General features: G+C 36.0%; 1 protein-coding gene across 2 annotated transcripts in view; it reads left to right on the top strand.

The window, feature by feature from the left end:
- Window positions 1–18,076, top strand: part of LOC145269869 (kinesin-like protein KIF12) — a 244,814-nt gene that overhangs the window by 42,426 nt on the left and 184,312 nt on the right. For both annotated transcript variants that reach the window (XM_080125611.1, XM_080125610.1), the window contains exons 4-5: window positions 301–422; window positions 16,023–16,110. In XM_080125611.1, the coding sequence (XP_079981737.1) occupies window positions 301–422; window positions 16,023–16,110 (210 nt within the window). The remainder of the gene's footprint in view (window positions 1–300; window positions 423–16,022; window positions 16,111–18,076) is intronic.

The raw sequence follows: 18,076 nt of genomic DNA, 5'->3' as shown, positions 1-18,076 counted from the left end.
CAACATTTTCTGCATGAAGGAATTTAACGCCTCATCTTTGTTCTGATTCATGTCCATAACAGGGGTTGGTTTCTTAAAATCTCACACCGTCAATATCGGCAACAAAGAGCTGAAACTTTCAGGTCATGAATGCATAAGTTCAGCCATCATATCAATGCAATTTATAATCCCCTCCGATCCATTTGGGCGGACTAAAAAATAGGAGGCATTACTATCGCCAAGCAACCAACTCTATATCTGCACACTTTTTAAATTTTTGTAAAAATTAATCCAAACTTGTTTTCTATTTTTTCTTTCTAGATTGACCAGACAGGTTCATTAAGAACATTTACGTTTGATACCGTCTTTGGACCAGAAGCTGACCAAAAAGTTGTCTTTGAAAAATCTCGCATGCCTCATTTGATTGAAATGGCAATCGAAGGGTAAACACAATTTCATGGTTTTCAAAATATATTTTTTTATAAAGAAGTCACCACTTATAAAGACCTGAAGGCCACTCGAGGATAAAGGTCACTGAATGTAAGGTGGTAGTGTAGTAATCGTTAATGGTGTAGATTGGGTAGAATTTGGCTTATTTAAGAGGACGGCTCAACAATAACTTGTTTACATTGGACTTGAAGGCTACCATATTGTAATCGGCTGGGAAGCAGGCCAGCGGAACAGTGTTCCACAGGCGGGGAATTCTAGGAAAGAAGCTTTGTTCATGGAATCTGCGTTTAGATTCAAGCACAGATTAAGCACAGATAGAGAATGGAGAAAATTGTTGATAGTGGTTGTAACTAGTCGAGTGTTTTTTGTGAAAGTTTATCAAGGGGGTGGGGCCATAGATTGGAGTTCAGACAAGCACTTGCCATGAAAATAAAGATAGAGCAGAGAAAGGCTTGCAACGTCTCTTCTGTCGGAAAGAGGTTGCAGGGAAGAGAAAAAGGCATCACCTGTTAAAATTTGAAGCCGGTTTTGAACTCTGTCAAGGCAAGATAGGATGTGTTGAGTAGCTTCTGCCCAGATGTGGCAAAAGTACTCCAATTTTAGAACGTATTTGGCTCTTATACAGATAGAGGTTTGCATCGGCAGTGAGATATCTACTGCAGCGGTAAAGTGATTCAACCATTTTTCCAGTGATCTTGGCAATTTGATGTATGTGTTCCATTTCAGATCTAGAGTGAAGGTCAATCCCAGAAGCTTGTCAAGATATGGTGCTTCCCCAAGACAAGAGCCATTCATTTCAATTATTCAAATGTGATTGATCTGTCCTCTCATTCGTTGGCTTTTATCATCTGACATACAAGGGATTTGAAGTGAATTGTTAGTTACAGTTTAAAAGCTAATGAAGAAAAATATGTTACATTAGATCAGAGCTTTACACCTCTGTGTGGGATGCTCCAGTTAGAATCAATTCGTTGTTCAGGAAAATGTATCCATAGTTACGTCAAACATTATCTTCTACTTTATGTATGAACTTATTTCGACTACCTCTATAAGAGAAGAAAAAGCCGATTGATGTTGTCAATTTCAATGTGAAAACGTTAACTGTATGCAGCATTTTGACTTGATATATATATATATATATATATATATATTTTTATAAAGTAATAGGGTTCGTGTGTTTCTGTCTGTGTGTACAGCTCTCCATCATCAACGAAATATAAAGGAGGTAAGAGGGTAGATCTCTCCTGGTAGAGAAACATTAGAACCCATTTTAGGATGTTTCTGTTATAGGAGACATAAGAATCTATGCCTAATTTCTTTATATACTAGTCTACAAACCACCCCCATATCGAATGACTTATGCTCATTTGCATATCACATTATATTAAATCTCTTTAACTAATTACCTCGACCTTATTACATATTGGAAATATTCTAATCATTTCAACTGTACTATTTACAAAATCTATTTAACATTTAATTATTTAATATATTTTCATTTAATTTTATATTCGATTTATTTCACTTTACGTATATTATCTGAAAGGTTTACTGTTTGTGCAATCGGAGATTTACGTCATTACATGTTGTCTGTAATAGATATTTTTCTTTTTATTGGATTTTTTTTCCACTTATTTTTATTATTAAATTTACCTTTTTAAAAAAATAACAATATGAAAATGTTTATAATTTTAACTTCTGGTGCTTACGCATTTCTTTTACCGCGCTATTTTAAAATATCTTTTCTAATAAACAATATGAACACTTTTTTTTAACCTATTTTCAAAAATAAACAATAATTTTTATTTATTTTAAGCATAACTTTATTAATACATTTTTTTATCTAAACTTGAAATTTCACAATATTTATTTAAATTCCCACCCCCCTCCTCACACTACGAATGCCTTTCGAAATAATAACGTATTCTTTCCGCACGCTACCAAACCTACAGCCATATCTACGTTTGCTCTATCAACTGCTGGATTTTAAGTTAATACAACATTAAAAAATTGAAATTAATATTAAAAAAGGTTTGTGAACAATATTTCTTTCAAAATTATTTTTTATATCACTGTTCTGTTTATATTCCTATAAATTTATATTGTGAAAATTGACCACTTACCAATAATATAGACAGTTCAGTTCCTTCGGTATTTGTGGTACCGTTCTGAAATATTAACGTTACTATTTTGAAAGCCATGAAGGCAAAGATGTTTTGTAACTTATTTTGTGCTTCCAACTAACAATTAAAAAAAAAAATTATATCGTGAAACTTCAATTTTAGCTAAAAAAATAATGTTTAAAATAAATAAAAATTGTTAACTCTTGAAAATAGTTTAAAATTTCAAATAGTTTTCATATTGTTTATTTAGATGATCTGCTTATTTACAAAATATCGTGAAACCTTAATTTAACCTAAAAACATATTTAAAACATCATATTACAAGAATTACGCCCCCCCCCCAATATTTTTTTTACAAGGTTTCGGAATCGCCGACAACGGCAACTTATACAGGAGGCCCTCGATACATGTTTGAGTGTCAAAGTGATACCATGGCATATGTTCGGCGAATGGGCCGAGCCGACCTCTTCATCACGTTCACAACAAATCCAAAGTGGACAGAAATTACAGAAAATTGTCTTCAAGAGCAAGACCCTCAGGATAGTCCAGATATTGTTGCCAGGGTTTTCAGGCAGAAGCTAAAAAATTACTTGAATTTATTAAAAAGGGAGGATTTGGCAGGTTGAGGGCTTTCCTGTACAGTATTGAATATCAAAAAAGAGGACTGCCGCATGCACACATCCTCACCTGGCAGGCCCCAGAGGACAAACTTCTACCAGAAAAAATGGATCTCTGCATATCTGCAGAGATCCCTGACAAAGAGGAAGATCCTGATCTTCATGCTAAAGTGATGGCACATATGGTGCATGGACCTTGTGGACCATTTAATCCAAATTGTCCATGTATGATTGACAACAAATGTTCCAAAAAATACCCAAAAGAATTTCTTCAGTGTACCGAGCAAAGCCAAGACTCTTACCCCAAGTACAGGCGAAGAAAACCAGAAGATGGAGGCCAGACTGGTACAATAAGGATGAAGAGAAATGGTCGGTATGTTAATCAAGAAATAACAAACCAGTGGATTGTTCCGTACAACAAGCAGTTCAACGCTCACATTAACGTAGAAATTTGCAGCTCGATCCAAAGCATCAAATATGTCCTCAAATACGTGAATAAAGGATGTGATCAAGCAGTGTTTGAACTACAAAGAACTGATGGAGCAGCTAACCAACAAGGCCAAGTACAAAGTCACATTGTGGATGAGATCCAGCAGTTCCAGAATGCAAGGTATGTCGGCAGTTCAGAGGCAGCCTGGAGGATATTATAACATCCCATCCATGAACATTTCCCCCCAATTGTACAACTTTCTGTTCATCTTGAAAATGGGCAGCGTGTCATGTTCTCAGCTGATACTGCTCTGGAACGAGCCCAAGGTCCACCGCCTGCCACAACTTTGACAGCATTTTTTCAACTCTGCCATGAGGATGACTTTGCAAGGGGTCTCAAATACGTAGAAGTCCCTGAGTTTTACACTTGGAACAAATCGACAAAGAAATGGATGAGAAGAATGCGTGGGGTACAAGTTGAAGGTTCTGAAAATGATGATGAATGGAAGGCACCATGCATTGGGAGAATCTACACGATTAGTCCAAAAGCAGGGGAGTGTTATTTCTTACGCCTGTTGCTCAATGAGGTTGCTGGTCCAACTTCATTTCAAGATTTGCGAGCATACAATGGTCAGGTGTTTGAAACATACAGAGCAGCGTGCCTTGCTCGAGGCCTTCTAGAAAATGACCATCACTTGCATCAAGCAGTAGGAGAGGCAAGTGCCACTCAATCACCTTCAAATTTGCGAAGCCTATTTGTGATAATTTTAACAGCCTGTGAGCCAAGCAATCCTCTTGAGATCTGGATGGCTTTTCGTGATGTAATATTTGAAGACATTCTTCACAGATACAGGCAAGAAGTTAACAATCCAGAAGCAGATTTTAATGAGGACATCTACAATAAAACTCTTTGTCTAATTGAAGAAAAAGTTCTCCTTATGTGCGGTCAACCATTGGCAAGCTATGGATTACCTGCACCAACGCAAGGAAGAGATGAAAGACTCGCGAGAGAGTATCAACGTGAAGTTACTTATAATCTTGAAGAACTTTCCATACAAGCAGAAAATATGCAAGAAAAACTGACCGATTCTCAAAGAGAAGTTTACAATTCATTCATGGCAATGTTGGAAGCACAAGGTGAAATGAACAAGAACATGATGTTTCTTGATGCTCCATGTGGTACGGGCAAGACTTTTGTAATCAATTTGATCCTTGCAAAGATTAGATCCATGAGAAAGATTGTGCTTGCAACAGCATCCAGTGGCATTGCTGCTACTCTACTACAAGGTGGCCGCACTCTTCACAGCACTTTTAAAGTACCCTTGGATACTCATCGAATGGATCAGCCAGTTTGCAAAATTACTGGTAACTCAGCCTTGGCAAATGTAATTAGAGACACCTCTGCAATCATTGTAGACGAAGCCCCAATGACGCACAAGAGTGCTTATGAAGCAATTGACCGAACACTGCAAGACATCACAGGAAACAAGAATCCCATGGGTGGCATTCCAACCTTATTTTGCGGTGATTTCCGTCAAATCCTCCCAGTGGTTAAAAATGGCACAAGGGCTAACATTGTCAATGCAAGTTTGAAACAATCCTATCTCTGGAGGCACGTTATAGTGAAGAGACTGACTACTAATATGAGAGCCTATATCTCTGATAACACAGCTGCAGCAGACTTCTCAAAATTGCTTCTCCAAATCGGTAATGGTCAGTTTCCTATCACTTCTTCACCTGACACAATTAAGATTCCAACTGCGCTTGGTAAATGTGTCGGTAATCAGAAGCAACTGAAAGACAAAGTGTACCCAGACCTGCAAAACAATGGAAAATCACCGGATTGGCTTGCTGAGAGGGCTATTATTTCGCCATTAAACAGCAATGTGAATCATTTGAACAATTCAATAATGAATTTTTAAACTCTTTGGAGATATCTGGAATGCCTCCACACATTTTAAATCTCAAAATTGGATCGCCAATCATGATTCTTCGATCCTTGGAACCGCCAAAAACAACAAACGGAACCAGATGTGTTATCACCAGATTGCACACCAATGTACTTGAGGCCACCATTTCCTGTGGTCCCTACAAAGGCGAAACCGTTCTACTGCCAAGGATCCCCTTAGTTCCATCGGACTCAGAACTTCCATTTAAATTCCGGAGACTCCAATTTCCTGTGAAGGTGTGTTTTGCAATGAGCATAAACAAAAGTCAAGGTCAGACATTTAACACCATTGGCGTAGACTTGACATCAGACTGCTTCAGTCACGGTATGTTTTACGTCTCCATCAGCCGGACAGGAAGTTCAGAAAAACTCTACATTCTGGCTCCAAATCAAAGCAGCAGAAATGTAGTTTACCCTGAGGCTCTTCAGTGAAATGTTCGAGAAATGGATATGAGGAAAAACTGACATGATCTGATTGTGGTAAGTTTTTAGTATTGAATGTGCAAGATAAAATTTAAGCAAGAGTTGAAAATTACTTCAATGAAAAATTTACTATGTAACATCAAGTAACCTTCCTTTTTGATGAAAATGTTTTGTGAAGTTCCTGATTGAATTTCAGTCACTACAAGAGGTAGTTAAAATGTTAATCACCTTATGCAATCGTTGCTCTTACAACATCAACTTACTGGAAAGGTGCCCACAGATTTTGGTACCCGAGTGCGCAACAAAGCTCCGTGCGAAGCACGGGTATCTTTGCTAGTATATATATATTTGTGTGGAAATATATTTTATTTCCTTATAATATATACCAATCCTTATTTAAGAAACGCAATGTAATTACAGAGCAATATAGTGAATAAATGACAAAAGACTATATTCTAAAGTTCATTATGCTAACCATCTATTAATTTATTCCTTTAATTCAGTTGACGTTTACAATTCTTGACAGTATCTGTTTCGTAGCACAAAATCAATCAATTATTATATCAATCAGTGAATCTGTGATGAATTAAGGGCAAAATAGATTCATTGATTGATATAATAATTAAGTGATTGATTTTGCGCTATGAAACAGATATTGTCAAGAATTGTAAATGTCAACTGAATAAAAGGACTAAATTATAAGATGGTTAACATCATGAATTTTGGAATATAGTTTTTTGTCATTCATTCTCTCTCTCTTTCTCTCTCTCTCTCTCTCTCTCTCTCTCTATATATATATATATATATATATATATATATATATATATATATATATATATATATATATATATGAATAACACTTTATGTGTGTGTGAGTTCGTTTTCTATGGACTCTAAAATGGCTGGGTCATTGTTTTTTTTAAATTTCACACAAATGTACATTATGTGTCAGGGAGTGTTCTTAGATAGTTTTTGTATCAGATACCTCTAATAAGTATGAAGAATTAATAATAAAAAAAATGCCATTAAAGAAGGAACAGTCCAATTTTGACCAAAGTTAACGTCCTTATACATCCTAATATCACAAGTGCATTTAAGAAGTTTTATTACCACACAAGCAGAAGGGCCTGGCATATACAATCAACAGTATTTTCTTTGATAAGACAGGGGCGCATTCAAAATAAATATTTCTCTTCAGAGCACAAGTGAACCATGATACTTGACTTTTGCATTTTAAACTTTAATTCACGCTTTTATATAAAAATAGTTTTAGAAAATCAACATAGGTTTTGTCATAAGACAGGGGCACGTTCGAAATAAAAATAAATATATATTTATAAAATCAATGGTAGGTTCTCTACAATGCAATATAGACTACAATGTATTGTAGATCAACTGCAGGGATGCATGTGAAGCTTCCTCACAATGCACCATCGTGGGTCCCTGGTTAGAGCAGGTAATCAATTGATTTGATTGAAAAATTGTCGATTTCACAGATAACGGTAAAATTATTGGAAGTGTCAAACATTCATTGGTCCCCATTCAATCCCAGGCAACATCGAATCTATGTGCTAGTATATATATATATATCGGATTTCAATCCTGGCTTGAGGCACTTGACAGTCTAGCCGCACTAATGAGCTGTGAAACCGCGAAACAGTACTGTATCTGGATGCCTATAATGCTCCCTATCTTGGATCGAACATATTGGGAGGTGATATACAAACTGCCATTAGCGTATTAAGCGACACTCTTTGTGTAAACAAATCGAGCGGAGACATTTGGACGATGTCAAAACATTGTTAATTCATTACCCACACAGAAGCAGCCATATAGCACAATGGTGAGTTGTCTTGACTGTCATTTGGGCGGTCGGGTTTTGATCCTGGCTTGAGGCAGTTGCCTGTCTAGCTGCACTGATGAGCTGTGAAACAGCGAAACAGTACTGTATGTGGATGACTATATATATATATAGTAAGTTATAAAATATATATGGCGATTAAGCTACACTGAATATTCTGCGTTTCATCCATTCTAGGACTGACTCTTCAGGCTTATGCGCATAAGCCTGAAGAGTCCTAGAGTGGATGAAACGAGGAATATTCAGTGTAGCTTAATCGCCATATATATTTTATAACTTACTAACTAGTTCTACCTATGTATTGAGCACTTTTGAAATAAATGCTTACAGTTTACGCATAAATTTATACTTTCATATATTAATTTTATGTGAGTAAATGAAGTTGTTATATATATATATATATATATATATATATATATGTGTGTGTGTGTGTGTATATATATATATATATATCTATAAAAGTGAACGTGTCTGTCTGTCTGTCTGTCTGTCTGTTTGTCTGTGTACATTTCCCTACGCAATAACTCTGTCAATTTTTAGTCTATAGACTCGAAATTTGAAATACCGGGTACTGAGATTTGGGAAAATCGATGTGACGGGTGTCAGCCAGAAATTTGGCTGTTAAGAGGTCAAATTTCAACGATTTGACCTTTAAGATCTCTACCAAACTCCTCCGACAATTTTGGGTCTAGACACTTGAAATTTTAGATTTAGGTTCCTTGAACATGGATCTAACTTAATAAAGTGATTTGAGCCCGAAACAATAAATTTTAAGGGGTCATAATAGGGGTCAAAGTTTTAAAAAATTAACCATTTTTTTTTGTTTTTTTTGCTTTTTTTGCACAGCATACACCTTCAAACACCCGAGCAACGCCGGGCACCCCTGCTAGTATATATATATATATATATATATATATATATATATATATATTAGCAGGACGTACAATTAATGCAGATTCATTCTAAACAGAACGTAACAGAAATTCTTTTTAAAAAAAATTAAGTAAAAAAAAAAAAACGAACAGCAACTTAGACTTGTGTATGCAAGTATTTTTTTTTTTTTTTTTTTTTTTCATTAGCATTTCATGGTGTTTGGAAGTGTATGTTGAGTAAAAAAAAAAAAAAAAAAAAAAAGCGGTTTTCAAAGGTCAAATCGTTGAACTTTGACCCCTTAACAGCCAAATTTCTGGCCGAAAACAGATCACAAAGATTTTCCCAAATCTCAGTACCCTGTATATCAAATTTCGAGTCGGTAGGAATAAAATTGACAGAGTTATTGCTTAGGGAAATGTACACTCACAGACACACACACACAGACACGTTCACTTTTATAGATATACTAGCATGGGTGCCAGGCATTGCCCGGGTGTTTATAGGTGTATGTTGAGCAAAAAAAAAAAGGTCAATTTTTTAAACTTTGATCCCTATTATGACACCTTAAAATTTATTGTTTTTGGGTCAAATTGAGTTATTAAGTTAGATCCATGTCCAAAGAACCTATATCTAAAATTTCAAGTGTTTTAACCCAAAATTGTCGGAGGAGTTTGGTAGAGTTCTCAAAGGTCAAATCGTTGAACTTTGACCCCTTAATCGCCATATTTCTGGTCAAAAACCGATCACATCGATTTTCCCAAATCTCAGTACCCTGTATATTAAATTTCGAGTCTGTAGACTAAAAATTGACAGAGTTATTGCGTAGGGAAATGTACACAGACACACACACACAAACAGACATACACACACACACACACACACACACACACACGTTCAGTTTTAATAGATATACTAGCATGGGTGTCTGGCGTTGCCCGGGTGTTTGGAGGTATATGCTGGGCAAAAAAAAAAAAAAGGTCAATTTTTTCAAAAACCGATCATAGAAATTTTCCCAGTATCTTATTTTTTTCCTGTATATCAAATTTCGCGTCTGTAGACTGAAAATTGACAGAGTTATTGCGTAGGGAAATGTATGCACACACACACACACACATTCACCTTTATAGATATATAGATAGATAGACTAGCAGTTCCGCCCAGCTTTGCTCAGACCCTATGTACTGTTCATAATTTTATGTGAATATGTATATATCAAAAAGTGTGAATATGTACAGTAATGCCTTTCTATATAATAGGCTTCCTTAACTATCATAGAGAAAAGTTGATGGAGACCGCAGGCGACAAATTTGTTTAAATTTTACTCCGATTTTGACCTCTTAACATTTATTGTTTTGGGCTCAAATTGAATTAATATGTTTGACCCAATGTCCAAGTAACCTACATCTAAAATTTCAAGTCTTCAGCTCCAAAATTGGCAAAGGAGTTTGGTAGAGTCTGCAAAGGTTAACTCCGTTAACTTTGACCGCTTGCCAGCCAAATTTTCGCCTCAAAACTGATTAAAAAGCTTGCTCCATGTCTGAATACCCTTATGTAAAATTTCAAATGTTTAGACCCAAAATTGGCTGAATAGTTTGCTAGAGACCGCAAAGGTAAATTGTTACAGAGAGAGAGAGAGAGAGAACTTTGACCCCTTGGAAGCCGAATTTACAGCAAAAATACGATTAAAAAGCTTGCCTTATGTCTGAATACACTTTCTGTAAAATTTCAAATATTTAGACCAACAATTGACTGAGCAATTTGGTAGAGACCGCAGAAGTCAATTTGTTTAAAACTTTGACCCCAATTATGACCCCTTAACATTTATTGATTTGGCCTTCAAGCAAATTATAAAGTGCCCAGTTGAGGGTGAAGAAATTATTGTTTTTAGCCAATTTTTCGGTATTTGTCATCTTAAGGGCCGAGCTTCAAAACGATGCTGATCTTGTGAAAATCTGTCGCCTCTGTCGAAAGTTTTAGGTAGACATGCAAACATACATTTATATATTGGTAGCTCAAATTTTCGAGCCAAACCGATTAAAAAGCTTGCCCTATGTCTGAATACAATTTATGTAAAATCTCAAATGTTTAGACCAGAAATTGTCTGAGTAATTCCGTAGAGATCGCAATTTCAATTTTTTATACCCGAAATTGGTGGAGGCGTTTGGTAGAGTTGTTACAGGAAAAAAGGCTGTCCCCTTTTCCTGTAAGAAGAACTTTAGATAAGTGGATAATGAGATTAGGCTAGACCGAGATTCGAACTTTGTAAGTAAGGTTCAGGAGATGGAATGTTAGAATTTCGCATTGTTAAATTTCATATAAAATAGTTTAGATATGTTTGTTTGTAAAAAGAATTTAATTATGGAAAGTTAATTAAAAAGCTCAGCTAAAAAAATACTGACCAATACAATTTAAAAACATATTGAAAAATAAGTTAGGTTGAAAAGTAGGTTAGTGAGAATTCTGTGTTGCAAAAGTGTGTTTTGGAAATGTATGTTTCAGCCACGTGAGTCGATCACGTTTTAAGACCACATGTCTGACGTCATAGCAAAAATGAATTCTCAATATAGGAGCTAGGCAGTTGAAGATCAGAGGCAGTAGAGTCCAGATTGAACAATCAGTAGAGTCGGTCGGACAAAGCTGACATGATCAGAGGAGTGTCCCTTTAGAAGCGAAGGGAGAACGTTTAATCATGTGGAACGACTTTGAATTCCTTGACGTCATCATCATCCGACCGGTCGATCTGATAATAAAGAAGTTATCATGTTTTTGTAAAACTGTGTCGTGTCATCAGAACAGTAATATGTATAAGTGTCTCCCTCATCACCATCGTATATATGTACCCGTCATCTTAAAAAGACCCCATTTCTATATTACAGAGTTCTCAAAGATCAAATCATTGAACTTTGACCCCTTAACAGCCAAATTTCTGGTCGAAAATGGATTAGAAAGATTTTCCCAAATCTCAATACTCTGTATATAAAATTTTGAGTCTGTAGACTGAAAATTGACAGAGTTATTGCATAGGGAAATGTACACACACACACACACACACATAGACAATTAAAGATATATAGACTAGTAATTAAGCCCGGCTTTGCTCGGGCCCTATGTACTGTTCATAACTTTATGTACATACTAGCATTTCAGCCGGGCATTGCCCGGGTGTTTATAGGTGTATGTTGAGCAAAGAAAAAAAAAGCAGTAAATTATTTTAAATTTGACCCCTATTATGACACCTTAACATTTATTGTTTTGGGCTTAAATCAAGTTATTAACTTAGATCCATGTCCAAGGAACCTATATCTAAAATTTCCAGTGTTTGGACCCAAAATTGTCGGAGGAGTTTGGTAGAGTTCTCAGAGGTCACATCGTTGAACTTTGACCCCTTAACAGCCAAATTTCTGGCCGAAAATGGATTACAAAGATTTCCTAAATCTCAGTAGCCTCTATATCAAATTTCGAGTTTTTAGACTTAAGATTGACGGAGTTATTGCGTAGGGAACTGTACACACACACACACACAGACACGTTCACTTTTATAGATATACTAGCATTTCAGCCCGGCGTTGCCCGGGTGTTTGTATGTGTCTGCTGACCAAAAAAGAAAAAACAAAAAGTGGTAGTAGGAAGGCAGACTCGACCCTTGCCGCAAAGGGGGAAAAGAACGGTAAAACACCTGACGACCACCGCCAAACCTGAATTGAATTATGTTAACATTTAGGTTAGACAATCATAAGGAGAGGATAACTTTCAAAATATCGGCGGCAAAGGTGACCCCCCCTTGTGGAAAAGTGCCCAGTTGAAGGTGAAGATATTAATGTTTTTAGCCAGTTTTTCGATATTTGTCGTATGAAAGGTCGGACTTTAAAACGATATTAATCTAATTAAATCCGTCGCCTCTGTCGAAAGTTTTAGGCAGACATACATTTATATATTGGTAACTAAAAATTTTCCACCCAAACCAATTAAAAAGCTTGCCCTATCTCTGAATACCCTTTATGTAAAATTTCAAATGTTTAGACCAGAAATTGTCTGAGTAATTTGGTAGAGACCGCAGAGGTCAAATTTTTTTAACTTTGACCCCTATTATGACCCCTTAACATTTATTGTTTCGGGCTAAAATCATGTTATTAAGTTAGATCCATGTCCAAGGAACCTATATCTAAAATTTCAAGTGTTTAGATCTAAAATTGTCGGGGGAGTTTGGTAGAGTTCTCAAAGGTCAGATCGTTGAACTTTGACCTTAACAGCCAAATTTCTGGCCGAAAACCAATCAAAAATATTTTCCCAAATCCCAGTACCCTGTATATTAAATTTCGAGTCTGTAGACTAAAAATTGTCAGAGTTATTGCATAGGGAAATGTACACAGATACATTCACTTTTATAGATATATAGACTAGCATTTCAGCCCGGGTGTTTGGAGCAAAAAAAAAACAAAAGCGGTCAATTTTTTAACTTTGCCCCCTATTATGACCTCTTAACATTTATTGTTTTGGGCTCAAATTAAGTTATTAAGTTAGATCCATGTCCAAGTAACCTACATTTAAAATTTCAAGTGTTTAGACCCAAAATTGTAGGAGGATTTTGGTGGAGTTCTCGAAGGTGAACTCGCTTAACAGCCAAATTTCTGGATGAAAACGGATTACAAAGATTTTCCTAAATCTCAGTACCCTGTATATCAAATTTCGAGTCTGTAGACTTAAAATCGACAGAGTTATTGCGTACGGAAATGTACACGTATACACACAGACACAGACACAGACACGTTCACTTTTATAGATATATAGATAGATTAAACAAAAATATATACGTATACATAAATATATATAGAAACAATTTTGTGTTTACTATAAATATTTTACGCAAATATTATGCAAGTATAAATCATGTAGAATATCTGTATGAATATAATTACACATAATAGTTAACTAAAGATGATCATCCCATAAGAAAACCGAAAGAACTAATAGGGAATTAATTAAAATGAATGTTTAAAAGAATATGCAAATTAGCTTGATCTTTTGCAGATGAATGCAATTCTACGACCCATATATAACAGAAATTGTATTTTCTTTTAAAATAAATAGAAAAAAGGGTTTTAATATGAATATCAATACACGCAAAAGAAAAACGAATTTATAGGAGTATAGATAGATATAGAAGATAGATAGATATAGATAGAAGATAGATTTAATTGGAATTCATTATTTATTTATTGTGGACAACCATTCTCATCTTTCTACGTTTCGGCCAACTCTTCCTCTGGCCTTCGTCTACTCTAATCAGGGCCCCATGAGGGTGCATTGAGAGGAAGCTTCACATGCGCCCCTGCAGTTGATCTACAATACATTTTAGTCTATATTGCACTGTAGAGAACTTACCATTGATTTTTTAAATATATATTTATTTTTATTTCGAACGTGCCTCTGTCTTATGACAAAACCGTCGCGGTTACTACCTGATGAAGGCCAGAGAAATAGTTGGGCGAAACGTCGTGAAACAACATCCAAGAAAGATGAGGATGATAGTCTGCAATAAAATAAATTAAGTTCCCTTTTCGTAAATAAAAAAAAATACTCAAACTGAGATCGAAACCAAAACCTAAAGATAGTGAGTCAAGTACGATAACCATTAGGCCAGCTTGACACGTTCTTTAAAAAGTGTTTTCAAACCTACTTATTCATAACATAAGTAATCTGTCATGTGAACAATTCACACATGCGCATTCGTGAAACAGTTGACAAACATATAAAAATCCGATGACCCCTCCCACATTCCAATTTTTCAATTTTTCCAGATGAAAATTTATTAAAAAGTTTTCCACCTGTCTGAATACCCTATATACCAAATTTCATGTCTATAGATAAAAAAAAAATTGTTGAATATATAGGTTGAGAAGTGTCCTAACACACACACATTCTCACTTTTATATATATATATACTGGCAGACCGCCCGGCTTTGCCTGGTTATAAAACACACATAAATATTAAAACCAATCATCTGATAATAAACCATAAAAAATAGATAAGTAATTAATTAACACTTGTTTTTCAAAGGAATAGGCAAAGTAGTTAACCTACATGTAGTCGCTCACATATCCATGACTGAGTATATTAAAAAGTTTGTTTTAATAATTTTTGATTTTAGACTTTTAATATCAATGTCAGAGCAAGAAAAAACTCAAGCTTATATGGTACTAGCAGGGAACTCAGCCATACAAAAATCAATCAATATATATATATATATATATATATATATATATATATATATATATATATATATATACTAGCAGTTCAGCCCGGCTTTGCTCGGGCCCTATATACTGTTCATAACTTGCCCTACCTGTGAATACATTTTATGTAAGATTTCAAATGTTTGGACCAAAATTTATCTGAATAACTTTGTAGAGACTGCAGAGATCAATTTGTTTTAACTTTGACTCCAATTTTGACCCCAATTTTGACCCCTTAACATTTATTATTTTGGTCTCAAATCAAAATACAAAGTTTTACCCATGTCTAAGTTACCTACATCTAAAATTTCAAGTCTTTAGACCCAAAATTGACGGAGGAATTTGCTAGACACCACAAAGGTTTAATCTTTTGAACTTTGACCCCTTAGCAGCTAAACCGATTAAAAAGCTTGCCCTATCTCTGAATACTCTTTATGTAAAATTTCAAATGTTTAGACCAGAAATTAGCTGAGTAATTTGGTAGAGACCGCAGAGGTCAAATTTTTTTAACTTTGACCCCAATTTTTACTCCTTAACGTTTGTTTTTGTTTTTTTAGCTTAAATCAAATTAAAAAGTTTGATCCATGTTCAAGTAACCTACATTTAAAATTTCAAGTGTTTAGACTGAAAATTGGCAGAGGAGTTTGATAGAGTTTTCAAAGGTCGAATCGTTGAACTTTGACACCTTGAAAAAGATTTTCCCAAATCTCAATGTCAAATCTCGAGTTATTTGGTAGGAAAATGCACACACACACACACACACACACACACACACACGTTTTCACTTTTATAGATATGTAGATATATATGCACACATATAACATAGATACATTTGATATTTTAGAGAGCTGGGAGCAACTGACATTAGAACCGATTTGACCCTTTATTTCCATTAGGACCCACTCCCCTCACATTTAATGGCCAACGCTGCTTCACTAAACAAAAATGCATTTGAACAATTTTTCTCTGTTTTTCTTTCTATAACTGAGATACAAAAAGTTTAAACAAAGTTATTTTACTCTCTTTATTTTGTTTTGTGAATTAATTTCTATCGTGTTGTTGGTGGGATCTCTTTCCTTTGACAGGTATACAAGCATGGCGATGACGTTTGGGCAGACTGGCTCTGGCAAAACACACAGCATGACCGGACCTCCAACCGATTTGACCAATCAGGTGAGTGAACCAATGAAAATGGCCAGAATGATAAAATACCTCTTAAAGTAAAGCTAAAAAAAGGAAAACATCCATGCTAAAAAACGTCGGAAAAAAAAATCCGACAAAACAATTTACTAATTGTCTGTATTTTTGAGATGAGTTGTTTTCATTGATTGAGATTGTCGGACTGACTTCCTCATCTTGGTTGTTATTGTCACAACGTTTCGGCCGTTTTGCCCTCCGGCCTTCGTCAGGTGAACGGTTTGTTAGGAGTCTCGAACCCAACCCTTTATTATTATTACGGGGGTACCGTGTTCGGACTCCAGCTAGGCTTTGGGACATAGTTGCTGATTCTCTGTTTTTTGAATGTTACTTTTTCACTGCCTTCGTTCAGGATTGAACTCAGCACCTTTGGGTAACTGTAAACTTTGATACAACGTCTAGGACCACTAGTGACATATGGCCGAGTGGTCCTAGATGTTGTATCAAAGTTTACAGTTACCCAAAGGTGCTGAGTTCAATCCTGAACGAAGGCAGTGAAAAAGTAACATTGAAAAACAGAGAATCAGCAACTATGTCCCAAAGCCTAGCTGGAGTCCGAACACGGTACCCCCGTAATAATAATAAAGGGTTGGGTTCGAGACTCCTAACAAACCGTTCACCTGACGAAGGCCGGAGGGCAAAACGGCCGAAACGTTGTGACAATAACAACCAAGATGAGGAAGTCAGTCCGACAATCTCAATCAACTAAACAATTCACACTAGACTTTTTAGCATTTCAAAAAGCTTAGAATGAGTGCTTTATGTTGACTCGGAAAGCTGTTCAATCGATGCCTAAAGGAGAAATACTTCCCAACACATTGGAAAACCTCATTAGACTAGAGATCGATCTTTTCTCTTTTTTTTTTTTACATAGGAGTCACCACATTAAGGCCTGGAGGCCACTCGAGGATAAGGGTTAATGGGTGTACAGTAGTCAATGGGATTATAGCATAGTAATCATAAATAGTGCAAATTTTATAAATTGGATTATTTAGGGGGATGGTTTATCAAGAATTTGTTTATGTTGGACTTAAAGACAATCAAATTGTAGTCAGCTGGAAAGCAGGCAAATGGAACAGAGTTCCACAGGCATGCAGTTTTAAGAAAGAAGCTTTGTTCAGGGAATCTATGTTTAGGTTTAGGCACAGATAACGAGTGGGGGAAATTATTGATAGTGGTTTTGGCTAGATGAGTGTTTTTCGTGAAAGTTTGGCGAGGAGGGACCATAGATTGAAGCTCAGACAAGCACTTGCCACGGAAATAACGATAAAGCAGAGACAGGCTCGAAACGTCTCTTTTGTGGAAAAGAAGTTGCAGGGAATAGAAAAGGCCATCCCCCACTAAGTTACGAAGTCTATTTTGAACTCTGTCAAGGCAGGATAAGATGCTTCTAGCAGCTCCTACCCAGATGTGGCAACAGTACTCCATCATTGGCCGTACCTGGCTTTTATATAGGTGGGGAATTGCATCAGGAGTGAGATATCTACTGGAGCAGTAGAAGGATCCTACCATTTTTCCAGTGACATTTCAACAGATTTGATGTATGTGTTCCATTTCAGATCAGGAGCCCAGAAGCTTGTAAAAACATGGAGCCTTACCAGAAGCTTGTAAAAACATGGAGCCTTACCAGAAGCTTGTAAAAACATGGAGCCTTACCAGAAGCTTGTAAAAACATGGAGCCTTACCAGAAGCTTGTAAAAACATGGAGCCTTACCAGAAGCTTGTAAAAACATGGAGCCTTACCAGAAGCTTGTAAAAACATGGAGCCTTACCAGAAGCTTGTAAAAACATGGAGCCTTACCAGAAGCTTGTAAAAACATGGAGCCTTACCAGAAGCTTGTAAAAACATGGAGCCTTACCAGAAGCTTGTAAAAACATGGAGCCTTACCAGAAGCTTGTAAAAACATGGAGCCTTACCAGAAGCTTGTAAAAACATGGAGCC

Source organism: Euprymna scolopes, chromosome 45, assembly GCF_053919585.1.
Source record: "Euprymna scolopes isolate OS-2025 chromosome 45, ASM5391958v1, whole genome shotgun sequence".
Lineage (NCBI taxonomy): Eukaryota > Metazoa > Mollusca > Cephalopoda > Sepiida > Sepiolidae > Euprymna > Euprymna scolopes.
This window is presented reverse-complemented; position numbering and strand designations above follow the sequence as displayed.